The following is a 23,920-nucleotide window of genomic DNA, read 5'->3' as shown; positions in this document are numbered from 1 at the left end:
TATGTGGTGTGTGTGGGGAGCGGTAGTGTAGCGGTTAGCGAGCTGCGCTACGAACCCAGCGACCCGAGTTCCAATCCCGCTCGTGGCTGACATCAGTGGAGAATATAAAAATCGGTCCTGGGCATCCCCTAGGTACACTCAGCATTAAATTAGAACCTGGTGCGATGTGTAAACATCGCCACTAGGGAGACAAAGGCGGCCGGGCGTGGTGTTGGCCACCCACCCCCTCGTGTGCCGTGCCGGCCTTCATAGGTGCTCGCTAACAGAACTTGCCCCTACAGTCTGTTAAGGCTATACGGGGGATCTTTGTTTTTTGTCTTTGTTTGCTGGTGCATCTCATGGGAGCTTATTCTGGCCGAGCCATCCAGTAGGCGAAGGCTGTGTAAATCCCCGTGGAGCGGTGCAGGAAGGGCGAGCTCTGGCCTCAGCGCTGCAGAGACGCCCCGAAAACAAGTGGCCATCGTTGGAGAGAAACACTTGACGTTGTCATCCGCTCGGGTAGCTCGCGCGCATCCATCCGCAGTGAGCGCCACTCCTTTAATCGCAGCTACGCACTGGCAGCAGCGTCTGCTGTTGGTGTGCGCAGTACATTCGGTGCTTTGTGTTTATAAACACCGCAGTTATTAGAGCTGAGAGATGGCAAGAGGAACATGCGAATTAGAAAACAGTTTAAAGATATATAGTTTCTAAATTATAATAAGTAAGCAGGGTTGTTAAAAGGGATGAGATACAAAACAATCAGGACATGTCAGCGGAAGAAAAATATCTCAGAATACCGGTAGAGAGGGGAATCAAATATAATTGTATTGTCTTTAGTGATGTATTAATACATTACTGATAAAAATAGCACTTGTAATGTCCTTGGATGACTTGAAGATTTCTCAGGACAGCCACCTCAAAGATAGGAGAATCCTGGGAAAACTCGAGATGATGCTCATTTCCTTTGGTGATACCGAGTCTGTAAGCATTCCACAGTTCTATGGCAGGGGTCTGTCTCTCCGCAGCACAACCAGGTGTAGTACTTATTGTATAAGTACTGTAGTGTGTAATAAATAGTTTTGGTAGAGCTGAGACACTGAGACAGAACACCTGCTTTACAGCCAGGAAGGAGAGAATTCAAAACGTGAATCCTGGTCGACTTGGCTAATCATTCCTCTGGGTCCAATAAAATGAGTACTACTTAGTGGGACGTCAAGAGTGGTTGTCTAATGCAGAGAATGCCCTTCACCACAGGAATGTGGAAATTTCACCAGTTGGTTCGGGACTGCTCAATGAGCACACAGCACAATGCCCGTTTTAGTGTAAGAGCAAAACACTTGGACTTTTAATTTTTTACATATACTAAGTAATAATGTGCTATTAGCACATCAGTCCTGTTCATAAATGACGACTGCAATGCTTATTTGTTTTAGATACCCTGAATAATAATATCAACAAAAACAAGATATCATCATTAGACCTCCTTTGCCAGTACCAAAATATAATAGGGGTTTTCCCCTTTTTTCTGGCAACAAAACTGAAACCTTTTTACAAGGATTCATGTCTGCATTAACCACAATACTTGCAGTCAAAATGCAAATCAAAAAACACACTATGATAATATATGCATTGTCCTTGAAACTGATTGGTCCAGAAAGCCATCCCCGGTGTGGACTAATCAGTTTCAAGGACAATGCATATATTATCATGGTGTGTTTTTTTGTTTGAATTTTGACTGCAAGTATTGTGGTTAATGCAGACATGAATCCTTGTAAAAAAAGGTTTCAGTTTTGTTGCCAGAAAAAAGTGGAAAAACCTTATTATTATAAAAACAAGATCGTGACGATCAGTGGGTTTAATCGTGGCACACCTCCGCTGGGCATCTCTGTCACCTGAGATTGGCTTTCACCACGACTGATGTCAGTGGTGAGTGAAATATAAATGTACCCTGGGCCCTTCCCCACCATCGCCAACCCACAAGTGACCAGTGTGGTGGTGAAGTATGGTCAAGCAACTCCCATAAACATGATGGCGCAGAGAGGCCTTCATCAAGCACTGAAGAACCGTCATTGCATGAAACGTCGCTTATTATATATTTTAAATATTAAGACAGTGCTATTGATTTTCGATTTAAAGCTTTCGTGACTGCAGGGATTCATCTTCTTGGTTCTTTCGGCAAAGTCACGTAGAAGGGAAATAATAAAATAATAAAAACAATTTTCTTTTATTATGTTTTATTTGTATTATTGTATTATTTCCCTTCTACGTGACTTTACCGAAAGAACCAAGAAGAGTGCTATTGATTGTTAAGATATTAGTGGATTGACAAAGCTTAACATTATTATTAGAATAAGATAAATGTCTTGAACATTTACAACTTTGTCAAATTTTGCATGTATAGCAACTGCTGAAAAGTTCTTAAGTCAGCATATTCCAAAATTGTGTATTGGGTCCTTTAAAAATAACCCACTTTGACGGGCGAGAGTGACGAATAAGCGCGTCAAATTTAACATTTGTAAATCCGGCTCGTGTGAGCCAACTTCTGCTGTCTATATTTGCAACTCGCGACCCAAAAGGCCAATGCGCAGTGTTGGAGCATTGCTCCAACAATGCTGTGGCTGTGGTAGAGCAGAGCAGCGGGGTTGTTGGAAAGCAGGAGAACCACATTAAATTCGGCGCAAAGTTCAAATTCCTCTCAGGTGCCCCCAGAGCTTTTGTGCCTTAGGAAAATAATTCTGGAGTGCCTCATTCCCTTCACAAGAAACGTTAAGCCACAGGATTTGTCATCTTGTCGAAAGTACCACCTCCACACACCCTAAGAGTGGTCAGTGTCAAATAGCAAAGTTATTGCACCGTTGGTGAGAAATCACCTTGCTACTGAAATGAGCCTCGTATAAATCAGTGCGTAAGTACACAGCATCGGGGAATATGATGGAATGCCAGTGCTGAATAACTCAATACGTTTGCACACAGTGTTCAAGTGTAATATGCAGAGGATTGGTGGAGAGCTCCAGAATTAAGTCATAACTGGCTGTGATGTTTCCATCCTACCTTCCGATGTTAGCAGTTATTTTCGACTCTCTGATTTTACATTAACAGGTTCAGACTAACACAGCCGCCGTTTACATTGACATGCTAATCTCTCTCACTTTACATCACTAGCCCTGCCCACTTCGTTTGTCCCTTGGGCTACACCCATTTCAAACCTTTAAAACAGCCTGCCTCAGCAGCTTTCCCCCTCTTTTTTCTCCTGATGACGATTGCTTGTGTTGCGATAAAAAGTCGTGATTTTTGTATTTTTTTATGAACTTAATTTACATTTTTATTAATACATTTTTCTATCTACATGACTTTACCGAAAGACCCAAAGAATATTAAAATAATAGTTGCCTCTCTTGCTTGTTGTTTTTCTTAATCGATTAATACAACGAATAGAATAGAAAGTCAACAACACGTGCATCCTTTTATTGGATATATATTCTTATGTTGTACAGACATAGCAATATTCACAAAGGTAGATAACAAAAACGAAACTAAACTATTTTTTATTTACCAGGTAAGGCCCACGGAGCTACGTAGCTGTTTTTCAGAAGGGACCTGGACACAAATGATAACTCAACAAAGTGGCTTATCACGTGGAAATGTATCGCAGCCAAATACTCTAAACGCATGTTGATTCTAAATGTGGAGGGAAACACCGGAGGAGCTGGAGAAAAATCCAGGCGTCATACTGACATACTGTACATTTAAGGCCGAGTCAACTTAGGGGAGGACCAGGACAAGCTCAGATACTATATCAAATGCCACTGTTGTGGTGTAGGACCAGAAACTCTTAGGTCAATTGTATCACGTTGCACTCATCACTGTGTCACCACTCCCCACACCACCACGTTCGCACTGCTTAATTTTCACCCACGAGCAACAGGCAGGCTTGTTGAGCAGCTTTAATAAGATAGCGGCACGCGCGGACTGGAGGCAGTGCCCTAAAGGAAATGCTCGTAACGTTGAGTTACATGTGATCTTCCTGTTGTCACGGTCCTCTTGGATGGCTTTCTGAGCTTTATGCTTTTGTAATTTTCTGACGTCCCACGCCCGTGCTTCTCTGGCATCTCTTCGACATTGTACGGGACTGTCTCGTTTCCCCACGGAGGTCCCAATGTCCCCCCCCCCTCCTCTCCTCCACCACGGCCTTATGAGTTGCCACCAGAAAATATGCACATTCGTGAGCACGGCTCTTATGTGTGTTTCTGGTTGTGTGGTTTTTATTTATTTTCCCCACTCCGAGTGCATGTGTACATAAGCGTGCATGTAGTGGTGGAGCGGTGGCCTCGTGATGTAGCGCACTGCACTACAAACCCGGCAACCCCCGAGTTTGATTTCTGATCATGGTCAATATCAGTGGCACATATTTGAACTGCTCCGAGGCCTCCTCCAGGTCGACTTGGCCTCAAACGAGTACCTGGTGTGGTGCGTAAACATCAGCATTGGGAAGACAAAGGTGGCTGAGCATAGTCCGGGCCACACCAACCCTTGTGTGCCGTACCGGCCTCCATAGGTGCTCGCTAATAGCATTTGTATGGCTTCATAGGGGATTTTTTTCTTTGTGCGTATCTGTGATGACCCCTTTGTAAATTCTTTAGATGTGGTTGTATTTAGATGCTAGTTAGAGTTATCGTGTCGTAGTATTAGTAGTAGTAGCAAGGGCTATCTTAACTGGGCATTTCCATGGTCAATTGATGTCATTAACGAGTACGTGCTATATATGAGTCTGCAGTGTGAATAGAGAGCATCGTGGGATATACAAAAGTGGCCACGCTTTGCTGCTGCACATTACACTACACTATTACACAATTTTATTTTTTTACCAGGTAAGGCCCACTGAGCTGTGTAGCTTATTCAGAAATGACCTGGCCACAAATGATAGCGCAACGAAGTGGCATACCATGTGGAAATTTATATCAGCCTAATACTCTTAACACATGTTTATGATCTTGATTTAAAGCTTTCGTGACTGCAGGAATCCATACTCTTTGGTTCTTTCGGTAAAGTCACATAGATAGAAAAATAATAAAATAAAACCAAAAATTATATATCACGACGTTTCGATCGCAACACAAGCGGTCGTCCTCAGGCGGAAAAAATAATCCAGCAGTGGAACTGCTGAACCAGCGAGAGAGCTGTTACAACAAGAGGTTATTTATGTGGCGAGCCAAAGAGTACATGTTTCTAAATGTGGAGGGAAAAACCGGAGGACCCAGAGAACAATCCATGCGACCGCGAGGAAAGCGACATGCAGACTCCAAATATACAGACGTCAGTGTCAGAATCGAACCCACGACCTCCTGTATACCAGGCGAGAGAGTTAACACCTTGCCACCATGTCTCCACTCCACCTACCAGCCATGTGCCTTAATAAGTGCTAATTTATAGCACTAACCCCTACACTGTTCAAGGTGGAGTTAGGGGATGCTTGTGTTTACACGCATCACACAGGCACGAAATATTGATGGTAATGCACAACACTAGTGGCAGTGGCAGTGCTTTCGTGATTAGCACACTGTGCCAAGATTCCAGAGACTATTTGACCAAGCTTCAGAAAACGTGCACTTCCCCTAGGTCGGCTCAGCCTAAATTAAGTACCTGTTGCCATATGGCACTTATGTCAGCATTCAGTGGGGACATAAGTGAACTGGCATGATTATGGCTGCACGGCTGTTCTGTGTTTTGTGCCAGCCTTAATAGGTACTTAGACAGCTTACTTACAACACTTTCCCGACAGTCTGTCGAGGCCTAACAGAGGAACTCGCTAATGTTTGTTCTTTTATGTGCATGTGTGTTCTTCTGGGAGGCAGGGAGGCTTAGAGGGGGAGTGGGAAAAGGGAAGGAAATGCTATTTTTGCTCTCAGGAAACGTCCCTGACCGGTTGCCGTACCTTTCCTGCATCCTTATTACTGCCACTGTTGCTGTGTGAGCTCACAGGCCTGTGTTGATCCATCAGTGTTTTGTTATGCATTCACATCTCTATGGCTTGGCAAATAGTAATACAATGTATTATGTATGCGAGTTGAACTTCTTTCGCAGCTCACGTAGCCAAACCGCGCGAATTGGAAGTGCACCGTACGTATCCGACCTCGCTAAAATTAAGCACGTGGCAATTAACAGATACATTGATTTAAATTTATTCACACGTTCAAAGTCGTTTATTTTGTTTAACCAGGTGAGAACTCAAGATACCAGGATAGTCCCATTTCCAAGAGTGACCAGGGGTATTGTTCTGCCGGTAGGGGGCGATTGCTATTTATAAACCAGATTGAGTAATTTGTGGGGTAATTTTCGTATTAGTAAAATTGTGCCCTTGCCACAGGCACACACAACATGGGGGGGATCTTTCACGTCCACTGTGCAGCAGATGGCTCGTATTATTTTGATAATTAAGCCCGCAGTTATTAATCAGGGCGGCCGCAGGATTTGAACCGGCGAACGCGCGACGCTGGGCCTCGTCAACGCCGCCTCGATGTAGAGGGACGTGCATTGAATCAAAACCATGTGCTAATGTTTCATGCTAAAGGAGCAAACTGAACTGTACGAAACAAGACGAACAATTGAATCTGGAAAAATGTAAATAAGATGGTGAAAATCATACGAATTAATTATTGGGTCGAATCGTGACGCTGATTCGTGACAATTAATTAAACTGACGATACATCCATCTAATTGTTCGTGTTAAAGAATTGATTAACTTCCATTCGTATACATTGTTATTTTTAATGGGGTTTAGGTACCCTCTGCGGTCACTGGAGGCCGCTACATTTACCAAAACAGAAAAATGATCGATTCCTCCGCGTGATTCTTGAATAAAGTTGCAACCACAAATCACATGGAGTCTTGCGGCCTAGTTTTAGGGTGGTCCTGCTTAGGATGTTTGGGCAAAGACTTTATGCAGTATATTATTTGTCTACCTGTATAAAGCCCACATCCTGTAAATGTGGAGATTACTTCCAATAAAAAAAAATAAAAACTGATAGATTCAGCAACCTTTTTGCTGCACTGCCATCTACTGGCCACCTCAACGTCCCACACATTTAATGATTCCTTTGTGATCCACCAACCAGGCATTTGGGTGGTAGCGCATTCATCACTTGTTGCAGGGCTTCAGCGCCTGAATCTGGTAGGTCGCCCTAGTTATTACAGTGCTGTACCATAAACTGTGCGCTTTGTGCTTCACAGTGGATGTTAAACATCCACTGACGCCATTCGGAACGTGTAGGCCATTGGGTATTGGCCTCATGGTCCGAGTATTCCAAGTGAAATATTTTTTTTACCCGGAATTGATTGGGCCACATCACCCTCTGTGGTGAAACTGCTGCAGACTCTTTCTGTGAAGCAAGCTCCTCTTCGTATTAACCTTGCAATTTAAGAATGGCACATATACCAGATGCACTTTGCTATTATGATTGAAAGTGCTGCATTAAAGACAATCACTGCCAGTAATAAAGAGGCCCAATTGCGGGGTGTGGCCGAGGCATTTGGCCAATTGTGGTCGACCATTTGCGATAATTTCGCTTTTATGAATGAGTCAAAAGCACCGAAACTTCTGTATGAAAAACGTGAAACATTCAGTGCAGCCATTGTTGTTCTGTAGGCTGCATCTGGTTGAGGGATTCCAAGCATAAACAAACAGAATGTATATAGGCCACCAACAGAGCAACATCTTTTATTGTTTGTCGTAACACAACAGGACGGTGTTTGCTTGTGATCGGCTTTTTCGCTGGCTTCACCTTGGCTGAAAACTAAAATCACAGGAAAGGCATTACTTTACGTCCAGTGCTGCTTAGTGGGTTGACAGTGGTGGGGTGATTTAAGAGACTTTTCCCATTCTCTCAACTGCCGTTGAGAGAATCTGGATTGCAAGTCCAGTGTCCTGACCGTTAACACCACGGCAGAGTTGTGGTGTAAGAGTTCACATATGTGCAATCCTGATGGCCCGATTATTTTTTTCTCGGCCATACACAACACCAGGAATGATTGTAATCTCAACCTGGCCTGGCCGTAACCTCGGTTAGCTAGCTATGAAATTAATAGGAATTCAATAAGAGCATCTAACACCACTGTGTTAAAAGCTAACTGAAATGTGGTTGTCTTCATGACAATGATTTGTTTTTCAGATAGAGCCACCCTCTTTTACGCTGGGGCGTCTGAGTTTCTTTACACGAGATTAGTAACTTCTCATCTCAACACATCTGAAAGGGCACCCCCAGTGGCAGCTGTCCCTGTGGGGCACGAGGTGACTCAGCACCTGGCCTCCAAGCGGGCATGAGTCTGGCTGTAATGGGTACTGATTGCTGTGCATAATCCCAATTGAGTAACCTGATATACGTACATGAGCACTGCTCTTATCTGCAACAGCGTGGGGAGACTATATCACACATTCCATTATCCATGGGGTTATCTACAAACTTAAAGCACTCAGTTATAGGGAAACATTAGGTGGATAATTGCAGATATGAAGAATAGACACGCAAATAACAGGCAGACCTTGCATCTCCCACAGATAATAGTCACTGGTAATCGGGTCGCAGATAAGAGGAGTTCTCTATGCTTTGGGTCTGTATTAAGTACAAAAACTTGCAGTGTGTGTAGGGGCTGTATTACTATATATACTGTAATAAAAGTAGCAAATATCCCATGTATTAAATATTGAGCACATTATTATAGCTGTGCAAGCAATAGTTGCACAACACACATTTTCCGCGCCCTCCCTCTTCGTTGAATAGTTTCGTTTGTGTGTGTGATTACATTCGTGGCACGGTCAAAATGTTTTTTTTTCCAAATTGGATTGCAAAAAAATAATGTAAAACATGCGGTGAGCACGTTTTCCTCGAATTTCGAACGTAGCAACCCCTAGCGTAAATGCCCTTATTATACGAGCGTTCGTAATGTTGTGGTTTAAAAGAAAATCGTATTTACTCTGCTTGCGGCTGCATATTTCATATTTTATTCTCATTGCATGACATGTTTGCATCATTTAGTCAGCTGTGGATGAGACGTTGGATCGACTGGACCCCTATCATAAAAAATGTGGAAATTTCGGCACTATAAAATGTGTCCAGCGACAAGCGGTGCCTGAGGCCTACATGAACAGGGATGGACTTCTCTTTGAAGAGGACACAACATCACTCTCTTAGGTCTATTCTCTTAATGGGGAACTCGCGCAAAGTTTATCAATAAATAAGGGGCAGATGAACCTTTTCACAGTTTTCCTGCAAACTTCTTTTATCGAATGCCCATATACAGGGAGGTATCCCCAGATTTCACCAACGCGTAAAAAATATTTACTCCTATAATTGGACAACATTATCCCTGCCGTCTTCTTTATCGGCTATTTCCCCCCACCTCAACAAACAATATCAAGCCCATCTGTTCTCGAGCAAATGGCGTGGTGATCTCTTCCCTTCATCTGGTACCACTCGCCTGCCTTCCATTGCCCCAGCGTCAAGGTGACATCTCCGAGGTTTGTTTTGCCCGAGCCCCTGTGTGTTTTCTGTTGCTTCTTGGTGTCCTTCATCCGAATGGATTCATCACGTAATGTGCTGGCTGTGTGCAGCTGTTAAGTTGCATCTTTTACTGTCAGAAGTGCATTATGATATTTAAGTATATATCCCCTGCACCCCCGATTAGCACATTTGGCTACTCACGGTGCGAAGGAAGTTCAACATACTTCTCAACGCTGTCTCAACTGGACTGCCACTGTTGACAGGCGCATGATTTTGGAGTCATATTCCCTCGGCCTGGCTGTTTTGTCCAGTATCCTTGATGGGAAGATACGCGTATGCACTGGGGTCGTGACATCTTTGCTCTTTTGTTCAATGACTTTCGCAGAAATGGGCAAAGGATGGAGCGAAAAAGGCGTGACATCATTGACTTTTCAGCTAATATATATTCTGTATTGAAATCATAGGCTAGAAGGCCCAAAAACACCAATTGGAGAGCAACACACAGCACTGTTAACGTGGCAAAAGTGTTAATTCGTATCTTGAATTTAACAAGGTTACACAAACTTGGGAAAAGAGAATGATGGGAGGGAATTCCAAAGTCAAGCAATGCGGGGAAAGGAGCAGAAAGAAAAGTGTTTTGTCCCACGGAAAGGTTGGTTGAACACAGTATGGCTAAGATGAAACAACGAGTCTGGTTGAGCGAGTCCTCAAGATGGGAGAGGGAATCGATAAGTGATGGTTCAGAGTGCGAATTCCTTTTGTCGTGGCATCAAGCTAGAGCCTCTTCATCCTCAGCCAGCCGTCAATCCTGGGATTGACCCTTTCAGTAAAATAAATAATTCGAGACGAGAATTTAATTTTCTTAAGTCGGTCATCGATAATTGTCCAGAGCATCTCAACTCTACTTTAAAACTGTCATTTGCACACTTCAGAGTCTTACTTAACTTTGCAGCTGAAATTGTCATAGACAAATGCAGTAAAATTAATACTGGCAGATACATAATTATTCATGCAAGGCAAGTGAGACATGTTCACTGATGTGAAGCAGGGATACACTATGACACTGGCAAACGCAGAGCAAGGTCTTCGTGTCGGGTTAATCCCTGCCAAGATATGTAATTTTGTTTGTAGTCGCGGCTTCAGGATGAGCTAAACACAAATAACTAAAGCCAGTAGCAGCACATTGACTGAACAAACATTTACAAAGCCCCTTTTTTAAAGGTGAAAAAGCCACTGTGGGGTTGCCGTTAAGTCGCAAAAAGTTGTTTTGGCTTCTCGCTCCGACGCATTACGCTGTCGTCAAACAACTCTCCGAATAGCTAACCAGAGGGGACATGCCTCTCTGCCCTGCGCTACTCAAGCCCGGGGTCACGACAAGGTGCTGCAAGTGCGTGCGTGCACGAGTGCGTGAGTGCGTGCATGCGGAATTTTCCCCGCAATGTGTGCACACGCACGTCCCACACCTCCCGCAGTAGCCGTGCGAGCGCTGCCCCGCGGCGTGGGCGTGCGACGCTCGAGCCAGGGAGCTCCAGCCAAGGAGCTCCAGCCAGGGAGCCAGGGAGCCAACAAGCTCGAACCAGGGAGCCAGCAAGCTCCAGCCAGCGAGCCAGCAAGCTCGAGCCAGGGAGCCAACAAGCTCGAGCCAGGGAGCCAGCGAGCTCGAGCCAGGGAGCCAGCAAGCTCCAGCCAGGGAGCCAGCGAGCTCCAGCCAGGGAGCCAGCGAGCTCGAGCCACGGAGCCAGCGAGCTCCAGCCAGGGAGCCAGCGAGCTCGAGCCAGGGAGCCAGCGAGCTCCAGCCAGGGAGCCAGCGAGCTCGAGCCAGGGAGCCAACAAGCTCGAGCCAGGGAGCCAGCGAGCTCCAGCCAGGGAGCCAGCGAGCTCGAGCCAGGGAGCCAACAAGCTCGAGCCAGGGAGCCAGCGAGCTCCAGCCAGGGAGCCAGCGAGCTCGAGCCAGGGAGCCAGCAAGCTCCAGCCAGGGAGCCAGCGAGCTCCAGCCAGGGAGCCAGCGAGCTCGAGCCAGGGAGCCAACAAGCTCGAGCCAGGGAGCCAGCGAGCTCCAGCCAGGGAGCCAGCAAGCTCGAGCCAGGGAGCCAGCAAGCTCGAGCCAGGGAGCCAGCGAGCTCCAGCCAGGGAGCCAGCGAGCTCGAGCCAGGGAGCCAGCAAGCTCGAGCCAGGGAGCCAGCGAGCTCCAGCCAGGGAGCCAGCGAGCTCGAGCCAGGGAGCCAACAAGCTCGAGCCAGGGAGCCAGCGAGCTCCAGCCAGGGAGCCAGCGAGCTCGAGCCAGGGAGCCAGCAAGCTCCAGCCAGGGAGCCAGCGAGCTCGAGCCAGGGAGCCAGCAAGCTCCAGCCAGGGAGCCAGCGAGCTCTAGCCAGCGAGCTCCAGCCAGGGAGCCAGCGAGCTCGAGCCAGCGAGCCAGCGAGCTCCAGCCAGGGAGCCAGCGAGCCAGGTGGAAGTGGCGTGGCCCAATCTGGGCGATTGGGACCGCACACTTTTGCGGTTTTGGCAAAGTACGGTGGTGGCGGCGGTGGCGCTAGAACCCCTCTAACGGTGTCCGAGGGTTGAATGCGTGGGCGTTCATCATGATGAGATGTGCGCTTTGTGGTGGTAAAAAATAACAATCAGTCAACGGGATTTACGACTCGTAATCTGCTTTGATGCAGCGCTCATCTCTCGTTTTTACAGCAATTTGCTAGTGGCGAGAAACGTCCTCATTCCCATGGCAGAGGGTGCGTTCTTCAATAGGAGAAACCACTGTCCACTTCCCCACAAAGTGATACTCATTTTACAAGCCTGGAAAGGATGATGGGCTGAGTTAACCCTCCGGCCAAGGATTTAAAGTCTTCCTATTGCGAGCCATTCAATCTTCCGCTGAACCACCCAGCCGGATGGTTGGTGCTGCATAAAAATTTGGGCTCAAAGTGTCTTCCTGACCAGAGGAGCATGGGATGGTTGGTGCATATCTCCACTGCCAAGCCCCTGTTGCTAGTGGTTGAAATTCCACATTCATACGACCAGTGGCTCGTCTGTACATGATTGCAAGTTGTTCATCAGCTGTTGAACTTCCACAATTGGTATTAATTTGAATGACCTTGGAGATATGGTGTTTTGAGTCAACTCCCAACTGGGATTAGTACTCGCAATCTGCTCATGGCGAATTGAGCTCTCTGTCACAGTATCAGCTGGCTGGATGCTTCATACTTGGTTAATGCGTCATAATGCAATACAATTAGGATTCATATGGCATATAAATATGACTGCGTCTCAAGACATCGCTGCACAGGAAGCAAGTATATTTATTTTTAGAGAGAGAGCGATCCAGTCATTGGCAGAAGGAAAAAGGAAGTCATGAGCCCAGACTTGAACTGCAGACGAGAGTCAATAGCACAGGTGGCTGCGGGAAGGGAGTTCCAGACTGTTTACTTCTGCCACCTTGTGATTTTTGTTTTCTCTTAGCAGTGACAATCAAAGGATGGTATGTCGATCATGAGTGAGCCATTATGGGCAAGTGTTTTAAAAATCCAATAATTACCCACGGCTGAATATGGGGGGTGGTGGCACCATGGTGAGCGCAATCCGCTAATAAAACTGGCATCCTGGGTCTGTTCAGATATCACTTTACTGCTGCTGTCAGCCCTGGCCAGGAATCGAACTCGCGTTTGCTAGGTTCATGGCACAGTGTGCTAATTACTGCGCCACCACTCCCATCCGACCGAGTCTCAGTATAGCAGCTGTATTATTTCACGCACATTTTTGCCTTGCCCCGGTAACGCCGCACATGTGAATGTCGTTTTCTTATTTAAAAAAAGAGTTTGTTTAAATATAATCTCCGCTGTAATGATAGGAAGTTACTGCAATAGATCCTCCAGTCGGATAATGACCACGGGACCGCTTGATTTGATTGTTTTGTATAAATACAATAATACGCCTCGTCCTAACATCACAGATAATATTATTTTGTACACCACTGGACCCTCCGCGTTTCACTCTCGGCGTGTGTTTCCTCGTGCCAGAGAAGGGCACCACGGGGAAAATAAAGCGTGCAGCATTTAAACCGCGAGAGTGCATGTCGCGGCCCTGAACGTTTACGCGAACGACGTGAGAGTGGCCGAAGCGGGGCGCACCAGACTCGGAGGCATGCCTCCTGGGGTTTATAAACGGAACAAGAAGGATCCCCCGTGTAGCCGTGACAGACTTTTGGGGACAAGTGCTGTTAGCGAGCACCTATGAAGGCCGGAACGGCACACGAAAGGGGTGGATGACCAGCAGCCCGCCCGGCCGCTTTTGTCTCCCGAGTGGCGGTGTTTGCACACCATGCCAGGTGCTTATTCGAGGATGAGTCGACCTACGGGAGTCTAAGCAGGAACCGGCTCAGATAATCATCATCACCGTTGTCGACTATGAGCGGGAATCTAACCCGGGTCAGCGGGTCCGTAGGGCAGCATGGTCACCACCACACCACCGCTTCCCACACACAGACACGTACAAGGCACGGAGGACGTCCCGAATGTGCCTTGGCTTGACTGGGAACGCAGGAACGTGTGTTGCGTGTGTGTGCACCCAGTTCACTATGAGTATTTGTAATTACATGCACACTATAATATTGGCCATGTATACTCTACACAGGATGCCACTGGAGCTTATGCACTTTCAAATCTAGATTGAAAACTCATTTATTTTGAACAGTTTTTTCGTGTCTCCCCCCCCCCTGCACTACCGATTAGCATGGTTGGCTACACACATTGCAAAAGAAGTTCAACATACACACACAGAAACTGCTGTGTAAACACATGCAATGATAAAGACAAAGATCTCCACATGGATTTGTGTTTTGCTTACAGCCTCCTCGCTCATTTTGTCTCTTTGTTTATGTCTCTAATCTCAGCTGTACTATTTCCCATGGCGATATCGTATTCGATGCCTAGCCTTGAAGCCTGTATATTTGGAGTTTAGCATGTTCTCTTGTGGTCGCGTGGATTTTTCTCCGTTTTTTCCCTGCAAAGTTAGACTCAAGATGCGTTTCGAGTATTTGGCTGCTATATCTTTCCACGTGAAAAGCCACTTAATTGGGCTATCATTTGCGATAGATAGGAGGTCGCTTCTGAAAAAGAACTACATAGCCCAGTGGGCCTTCGCTAGTAAAATAAAAAATAGTCGCAGTAATTAGTGGTGCACGGGGAGGGGTGGCAAACTTAGCACCATGCCGGGCCACCCTCTATCTCTCCAATACGAGAGGTGACACTGCACCAGGAGCTCAATTTAGGGCGAGGAAACCGAGGGGAGGCCCATAGCAGGTTCGGTTACCCGTTGCCACTGATGTGCGTCACCAAAATGTAGCCGGCGGTGGCGGCTATGTTGCACGTGGATTGTAACCCAGCGAGGTTTGTGTGGATCGCACAAATGTTGTCAAACTCTCTTCCCGCGAGTGTCGAGGTTGCCATGAGAAAGCCGTGCAGTACAACATCTGTTTCCATCTGTACGGGGATCGAGTGTTGCCCCCTCGTGTGCGTGGGTTGTATAAACACTCATTACTTGGCTGAAAACATCTTAAAATTTTAAAAAATGTAGCAGGACCTTTCTAAAAAAGAGTCAGACGACTCGGTGTGGTTTCCTGTACGAATAATGTAATATTATATTCATTATTATATAAAAATAACAGAATCGTGGCTGTGCATGTCAACCACTCCCCCACTATACATTAATACACAGACATAACACAGTAGAGACCTACTTTGTTTCGCATTGTCCGGACAGAAATATTCTCATACATTGCTGGATATAAAAAAAAACACAAACACCTAAATGGAATTTATTAAAAACCCAGTGTCTTGGATTGCACTCCTACTTGGACATTCCTCTGTCAGAAACAATGATCCCAGGAGCACAACCGCTCTTGACCGTCTGTCAAGTAGGCCAAGTCAACCCTGACTGGGATTTGAACTCAGGGACCCAGGAGCAAAGTGCTTTGTCGTGTGAGCTGTCCCGGCCTTCAATGTGTTTGTGAGCAGAAGCATGTGCGTTAGTACATTGTGCATACAGTATAGAGTACATATTAGCATTGCAATGCGGCAATTCACTTCCCCGGTGAATTAATAAAATGCCGTGGGTTTCAGGGTCTTGAATGGTTTAATCGACATCGCAATTAAAGTCGATACACTTGTGGTACACTCATTGAATCACATAGGTAAGAATAAGTCACATATTTCATGTACATTTTTACGTGAATTATATGCTAATGTAATGCTTATATTAATGGTAAAAACAAAGCCGAGGCATACGCATGGGAACCCGTACGTACAGACGAACGAGACTGCACAGTCGAGATGGAGAGGAAATCAATTCTTGAACTGCGACTCCGAACCCTGACAATTACTTAAATTGCAGAGTGGGTGAATTGTTAAAATGTGTAATGACGAATAACTCTGTCATTCAAACAGATACATTCTCGACGATGCACAAACCAGCGTGCGTGTGCAATGCTGTCCTTACGTAATACAAAGACACCCCATATAGCCTTAACATACTGTCGTGGCAAGTGCTGTTAGCGAGCATCTGGCGATGATTTTTACACACCGCACCTGGTACTCCTTTGAGGCTGAGTCGACCTAGGGGAGGCCCAGGACTGATTCAAACATTGGTCACTGGTGTTGGCCATGGGCGGGAATCGAACTTGAGTCGCCGGGCTCGCAGCGCGCTAACCACTTCACTACCGCTCCCCATTATGTGATACACACACACACTCGCACTTGGAGATGGACAAGGTGAACGCAGGAAGCAGGAGCACGCGGTGGTGCCTTGGTTATGGGCGCAGCCCTTGCCCCTGTGGATGTGTGCGATGGTGTCGTGGTGTAGCGGTCATGAACCCGGCGACACGAGTTCGATTCCCGCTCACGGCAAACACCGTGTGACGATTATCTGAACCGGTCCTGGGCCTCCCTCTAGGTCGACTCGGCCTCAAACGAGCATCAGGTGTGGGGTGTAGTAAACATCGTCACTGGGGAGACAAAGGCGGCTGGGCGTGGTGCTGGCCACCCACCCCCCCTCGGGTGCCGTTTCGGCCTTCATAGGTGCTCGCTAACAGCACTTGCACCATCAGTCTGTTAAGGCTATGCAGGGGATCTCTGTCTCTGCGCGTGTGGGGGTGAGAGATGCCTGTAAAAATACGGCAACTTAATATCTGCAACCTAATAGCAGTTGTCGGATGGGATGGGAGGATATGACGCCGACCACCCAAGCTCCAGGATGCTGTCTGCTGGATGTCGCTAGAATGTTGGATGGATTTGTCTTTATTCTTAGCGAGAAATGTTGGAATTCACTGCGAGCGAATTACTGCCACACTGTTTGGGCTGAACAAAAGAAAAGTCAGTGTCTCCATTCTCAAGTGGGCACTGGGCCCGATGCTCGATCATTTGCATTGCTGGATTCTCGCCAATTGTGGAAGTTGCACATTCCAAAAGGGAAGGGATGGTCAAATCCATTGGGCAACCACTGTCGATTTGCCACAAAGCAGTCCAGCGTACTTAGCGGCTCCGAGGCAGAACTCGGCTAAATTATGTCCAGAGCACATGTCAACGTCACGATGGCCATTGGTGGCCTGTCTGAGACCATGAATTCGCTACGCAGTACTTGAGGGCCCATTCTGATCACAGGCAAAGCTGCCTGGATTGAAACCCAGGATCTCAGCGGCGGAGTCAGCTCAGCGCTCTGGCCTCTGAGCCACCCGCCCACCTCACATTGGCTCTGGGGTTGTTGACAGCCATGTGCGAACACCACCCCCCACCCTACCCTCAGCGCTCGCTCAAGCATGTCTATGCTGATAAGCGTGTTCGCTATATGTGCTTACGGGTGTTAACGTTTGCTTGCATGCACACGGAGCAATATTCGTGAATGTAGGCATGTTTCAACACGACAGTGGTATGCTGCGTGTGTGTATGTTGAACTTCTTTCGCACCGTACGTAGCAAACCGTGCTAATCGGAGGTGCGGATTCGGGCGTATGCCGTTTGGTGTATAGGCAGTTTTACCTTGGCATCTAATTCCTGGCTGTGCGCATCCGTGAAAATTAGCTGTCTGTACCTGGAGTGACCTCCTAGCCCAGGGGTCAGCAACCAAAATAACAAGAAGAGCCATTTCTTTCCAATTCGGTACAAAATTCAGTATTTCAAGAGCCGCAATGCATCTGAGTACATACTGTACATATCATCAAGAAGCAGCCTGTAAAGAGCCGCATGCGGCTCCGGAGCCGTAGGTTGCCGACCCCTGTCCTAGCCAAACCATGGCCTCATGTGCTGTGTCGGCCATAACAGTTGCCCGCTAAAAACACTCAACAAAACCACGTGCAAGTCAAAGTGTATTCAGTCTCATCCTCCGTTGCCTGCCACAAGCCAGCGGTAGAAGTCCACATTCCGTAAGAGTTTCACTGTTGACATCCCACAGTAAAATACCTGTTTTATCGACCAAGGTGTGATGATGGGTTGAACTAACACCCAACTCGAGTATTATCTTTAAATCGTCTGATTCTGAGTCGACCGCATGGGCAACCGTGCTGCCCAGCCAGATACAAACAGACCAACCGGCCTCCAGTTATATGTCTGTGTGAGTGCTTGTGTGTGTGTCTCTTCATATGTGCGTCTGTGTTTCTTCATATGTGTATGTGTGTGCACGAGCATAGCGTCCTTAATGATAACCGTCACACTTATTGGCAAGCTGTGTTGAATGATAAAATATCAACAAAACTGCTGCCCAGTGGCCAAATTGCTCGCTTCTCGGGGCCAAATCTGTGGCAGCGCTGCCTGCCAGCATCGCAAAACAGCTGACGATGAATGTGTAATGTTCACCGATGTAATGACCCTTGTGTTCTAATATATACTCGACGGTGCCTATATATGCACTCGCTTCCATATCTAATTTTAAACGTGACTCCTTTGCCGCTACCTAACGCCGTATAAGCAATATCATGCTTCCTAATGGGAGCGCATTTTGTAAAATAGCATTGGGTGATTTTTATCTGTAAACTCGTTGGTGGTAATGGATGGTGAAATTGCACATCCCTTGAGCCCCCATCTTAGCGGGGGGTATGGAAAGGACTGTACTGTAATGAAATTGCCACTGCTTATGTTTGTATCTGGCTTCCAATTCAACACTCGACGCCGAGTATTTCTTGCTTTCTGCTCTCGTGCTTCCCCCCCCTCTGCACTCGGATTTCTGCTGTACCGTATGTCTGCTTCACTCGCACGCTAGGTCGCTCGCGTATTCGCTCAATAACTGACTTTTTGCTAATTTGGGCATTCGCTCACTCATCCATGTACTCGCTCGCACGGCTGCTCACTCGCTTTTATTTCGCTCTCTCTAGCTACGATATGTATTTTCACTTTACTCCATATATTTGCACTACAGTTGTTCTTGTTTACATCTGTCTCATTCTCCCCATTTGTCAATCTGTCATTGCTTGGCTGTCTGTCTATCCGCTCTCCTCCACTTTATTAATTCCCTTGAAATTCTCCATTATTTATCATTCTCTAAGATGACCACACCATCTCTCCCAGAGCACAAGTCCTCCCGAAGCAAACGGACCCCAGCTAAGACAGTGATTCAGTGGCAGTAGGCGGGATCTGGCTGCAAGTGTGGCCTCTCATATTTAGCATGGCGGCCTCTTCATATTTAGCCAAGTGGTGCTTTGCAAAGGCATTCGACTCCCGTTCTCAATAGGTAGCAAGTTCAAATCCCAGTCAGGGGTTACCTCACTCCTTCATACCTCCAGGGTCTATAAAATGTATATACCACTTTTATAATTCAATATGTTTCGTCCTCTGGGTAAACTGGCCACTGCCATGGGAATGTGGAATTTCCACCACCAGCTCTCATCCGCCAAAGGTGTTTAGCACCGCCGCTGGAATCGCGAACCTCTGCAACAACCGGCAAATGCGCTACCGCTCGGCCATGCCGTTAGTGTCCCGTGTCTCACTTTGCTCTTCGGGGTCGCGTCCTTTTCGTCCGTATGGTCTTCCGCACGTTCTTAAATATTTGCCTTTTCCTTCCGCCGCAGAGATCCGGGCGCAGCTGGGCGAGCAGCTCAAGTGCCTGGAGCAGCAGACGGAGATGCGAGCGCAGCTCCTCCAGGACCTGCAGGACTTCTTCCGCAAGAAGGCAGAGATCGAGTTGGAGTACTCGCGCGGCCTGGAGAAGCTCGCCGAGCGCTTCATGGCCAAGACGCGCAGCTCCAAGGACCACCAGCAGTTCAAGTGGGTCTCTTATTGTTTTGTTTATCGGATTGAAAGCAATGGCATGGTGGATATGTCATTTCTCACCATTATTTCAGGACTATAGGACATTCACAATTAATATAAAATATTTTTTATAGTTATTGTTTCGAGCAATGGGCCTTCATCGTTTTAATTTGCTGAATAATGCCACTTGCTAGCGCAGAGTCAATTCAAAGTAAAAAAAAACTCTTCAAAGTCTTCCACAAATTAATGAATGGTTTGTTGAGATGGGCATCGTGCTAAGCCGTAGCTGGTCAGCTTTCCAGTCCCAAGGTCTGTAGTGCTTCTTTAGCCCACTAATGGTTCGATTAAAAAACTCATAACTTATCAATTAAAATCTGGATTTATGCAAATAATATTAAATTATATTAGTAACTGATTATTTTTCATTATATCAGAATATACTTATTGTTTAGTAAAGTAGTATAGAGCCCTTAACATTCCAGTACTGGATTAAGGCCGTCTGCCCATCTTGGCGGTGGGTGTGTTGCTTGACCATACTTCACCACGCTGATCAGTGTGGGCTGGTGAACGAAGTATCCAAGTCTAGTACAGATATCGCGCGCCGCTGGTGGTAACTGCGTGTGGGAATCCAACGCGGCTCACCGGGTTTTTCGTGCGAAGTACAAACCACTGCAACCAATGCCCCCGCCTCGTTTTTCTTGTTTACTTATTTTGGCAAACTCATCCTGGGTAAACTGATTTACTCTGCAGAGAGCTCTCATGTGGTTCTCTTCTAAAGACATTCTCATCATCATCATCAGCCATGGTCAATTCACTTCTGGATGAAGGCCTCCCCCAAAGCCACTGCCAGCTCTCATGATCCTGCGATGCAACAATCCATCCAGCCCGCGAACACGAACAGATCTCATTAACTCCATCTCCTCGGTGGACGGGCCTTTCAGACGCATTCCACTCCTCAGCTGCCACTTAGTTTTTTTTATTGTTGACCATCGTCCATCACCCCTTCTCGCGATGTCTCCTGCACAAGCCCACGTAATACTGGATAGTTTGGATGATGTCATTAACCTACGTTTGTTCTCTAATCCACGTGTTATCTTTACGCCTCTCTATGCAAATTCCAAGCATGTGTATCTTCATGCTTCTTTTTGCAGACTGTACAGTTTGTGTCGTATATTTGTCTTTAACGACTGTCTGTTTGAACCACGTAGTAGGCAGTAGTACTCGCTGATTCAAACAACTGTCTTCTCTAGACACATTGCTACCTTAAGTTTTTAAACATCAAGTCTAGCTTTCGAAAAGCACTCCAACCTGCTCTCATTTGATAACTTCGATTCCGCTGCCATGCCACCTCAAAGAAGCACAAAGGGACGAGGAAGTGAGCAGAGCCCGGGAGACAGAAAGACAGAGAGAGAGAGAGCTGAGCGGCAGTCATTGATTGGTTCTACGGACAGTGGCAACAGCTGGGTTACAGCCGTCAGCAGTTAGGGCTCGGGTCACACAATAGCGGAGCTCATAGCTGCCACTGTAGCATGCACAGCGGCGTCTCTGAGCTAAGGGCTCGTTGCTGTCTGGCAGCAAGTTGGTGTCACTTTGGCAGGCCATCGTATGTGTTCATTGTAAACGGGTAACAAGTGCAGAGTGTTCAATGGCCCTGCTAACAGCTGCGGATTATATTAGACTGAAGAGGCAAAAAAAATCGTATTAAATGCAATTGCAATCATAGGCTCCATGAGCTGGCATTTTTATCAGAAGTTAATTAAAATAAAATGATAGGTATGCATGCTTTCGTGTAAAAGAATGTCACATCTGTGTTTTTTCAATGCAATTGCAATTTGTAAAGAGACACGATAGACTCATATTGTACGTCGCGTGCCAAGATATGATCCTTCTGCTGTTATTTTTTTTCCTTCCAAAACTTCATGGCCGCTGCCGTGCCAAGTGCTGTGGCCTGGTCGTGAATGTACAGAGGCTACACTTGCCAACTTCTATTATTACACATCGCAGTCAAACATGGCCCGAGATTTATTTTATAAACACAAATCAGGCACTTTAACGCTTGAATCAATTCCCGATGCGTGCAGTCTGCAGCTGTGGAGCCAGAGACTTGGGCCTAAGCTAGCATAGTTCTCAGCTCTCCGATGCGTTTTCGGTTTGTACCGTGCGTCGTTCGACACAGTGTCCGTCGTTTCGTTCCCGCGTGCTAGGAGCCTCTTCAGCACATGGCTCAGAGCGTCAGATATTGTGCCGAACGACGCACTGTTGTACACTCCGGTTAAAAACACATCGGGGAGCTGTACAGCATAACAACAAAAAACCTACACACACATCATGGGACCTGTTTGGCAGTGTATCAATTGTATGAAAAATAAGAATAGGTTTTACCCTTTCTGGCAATAAAACAGGAGGTGTTAAGATGTTCAAACACCGAATAGATTCCTTTTGCAAGGAATAAAGTCTGCATTAACCACACATACTTGTGGTGAACATGCAAAAAAAACGTGCTCTGGTAATATATGAACTGTCTTTGAAACTGATTGGCCTACGCCAGAGACAGCGTTCTTCATGGCCTAGTGTCAGACCAGAGAATGCCAACAGGCGAACAATACAAAGACAATGCACGTGTCAGAGAATTTACAGCTCGGGGTGATCAGCTATACACCGTAGTATCACCACAGTGCCTTCCATCCAGATTTAATGATACGAAGAAAGACCTTTGATCCTTGTGGGCACGAATGCAGAGCAAGTTGTCTTCTTGTTGGCAACGTTTGTGAACGTTTTTTGTTTTATGACCAAATGAGAGCCAATTGAGACAAAAGTCTATTTGCAGGGGGAGAACCTGGTTGGCACACTAAGTACGGTGTAGAGAAACAAACAATACAAGCATACATATCCAGAAGGATGAGGCAATAATTCATGCCTCGACATGAATGCAAATGAATCTAACACTGTACACATAATGTGCAGGAAGAATCAAAAGCAAACTTCATATTTACATTGCATGCAAATACAAGTGCCCATTAAGGGCCATTGCCCAAAATAATTCAGATTTTTTTTTCATTTTATGACCAATTACTCTTTTATTCCGATTCTTTGTCAGAAGGGTGCCTGTATTAATTTTTATTTTTAAAGATATTTTCAGCAATTTTTTTATACAAGTGGGAGGAAACCGGAACACCCGGAGAAAACTCACAAAGGGGGGTGGGGGGACACACTCTATCTCCGTACAGATGGAAGCAGACGGTGATCAGTCCACTTGCCGTACTGCCTTTTGGCGAGCCAGGTTATGGCATATCGATGCCTGCGCGAAGAGGGGGGGGGGGGCTCAGAAAATGTGTGCGATCCACCGACCCTCACTGCCTCCACAGTGCTGGACGACAGGCCACGTGCGGCATCGCCACCACCCAACGCAGTTTCCACTCTTGCCTTGAGATGCTATCGCGTTGGGACACCATACATCTGTGTAGAATTGTAATCGCCTCATATCACCGTGTCATCACGCTTGTTGGTTCGTGTTGCATTATTGACCGCATTTTTCTGCGTTTGTCTTCTGCTGTTTTTTTATTCCTCTTCTACAATGTGCTTACGTGGTTCCTCTCTTGCCTGTCTTCGCTGTGCGTGGCGATGTGGCGTTGCCTTCCGCTGGTGTGGCGTTCTCTGGCATGGCGTGGCATCCTTCGCCTGGCTTGCCGGCACCGTGGCACCTTTCCCCACCCTCCCCCGCTCCTTCCCCTTTGCAACCCCCCCCCCCCCAACTTTAATTTCCCACGCCGTCCCCACCGCGGATTTCCGCTCAAAGCAGGCGAGATCAGAACCTGCTGTCACCCGTCAACTGCTGGTACCTGCTGCTGAACCAGACGCGGCGCGAGAGCCGGGATCACGCCACGCTCAGCGACATCTACCTCAACAACGTCATCGTGCGCTTTGGACAAATCGGCGAGGACTCGCAGCGCCTCTTCAAAAAGGTACAGGTCCCCTCCACCCACCCCCCCACCCCCCCCCTCCACGGCTGTCCCCCTCCTCTTCCTCCCTCCCCCTGTCTTTCCCCCAGTATGTTAGTTTGGGTGCCAGGGTGGCGAGATGTTAACTACCTCGCCTGGTATGCGGGAGGTCATGGGTTTGATCCCGACCCTGACGCCTACTGCTGTATGTTTGGAGTTTGTGTGTCTCTCTTCCCGTGGTCGCCTGGATTTTTAGTCCGGGTCTTCCGGTTTTCCCCTCCACATTT

The 23,920-nt window shown here is 46.9% G+C and overlaps 1 protein-coding gene across 4 annotated transcripts in view; it reads left to right on the top strand.

The window, feature by feature from the left end:
• Positions 1-23,920, top strand: part of LOC133349527 (SLIT-ROBO Rho GTPase-activating protein 1-like) — a 199,830-nt gene that overhangs the window by 63,649 nt on the left and 112,261 nt on the right. For 2 of the 4 annotated variants that reach the window (XM_061563064.1, XM_061563062.1), the window contains exons 2-3: positions 19,515-19,710; positions 23,495-23,657. In XM_061563064.1, coding sequence (XP_061419048.1) covers positions 19,515-19,710; positions 23,495-23,657 — 359 coding nt within the window. Of the gene's footprint in view, positions 1-19,514; positions 19,711-23,491; positions 23,658-23,920 lie in introns of all 4 variants that reach the window. The other 2 variants (XM_061563063.1, XM_061563061.1) reach the window with 1 other exon arrangement.

Source organism: Lethenteron reissneri, chromosome 30, assembly GCF_015708825.2.
Source record: "Lethenteron reissneri isolate LAM-NWPU_2019-01 chromosome 30, ASM1570882v1, whole genome shotgun sequence".
Classification (NCBI taxonomy): Eukaryota; Metazoa; Chordata; class Hyperoartia; order Petromyzontiformes; family Petromyzontidae; genus Lethenteron; species Lethenteron reissneri.
This window is presented reverse-complemented; position numbering and strand designations above follow the sequence as displayed.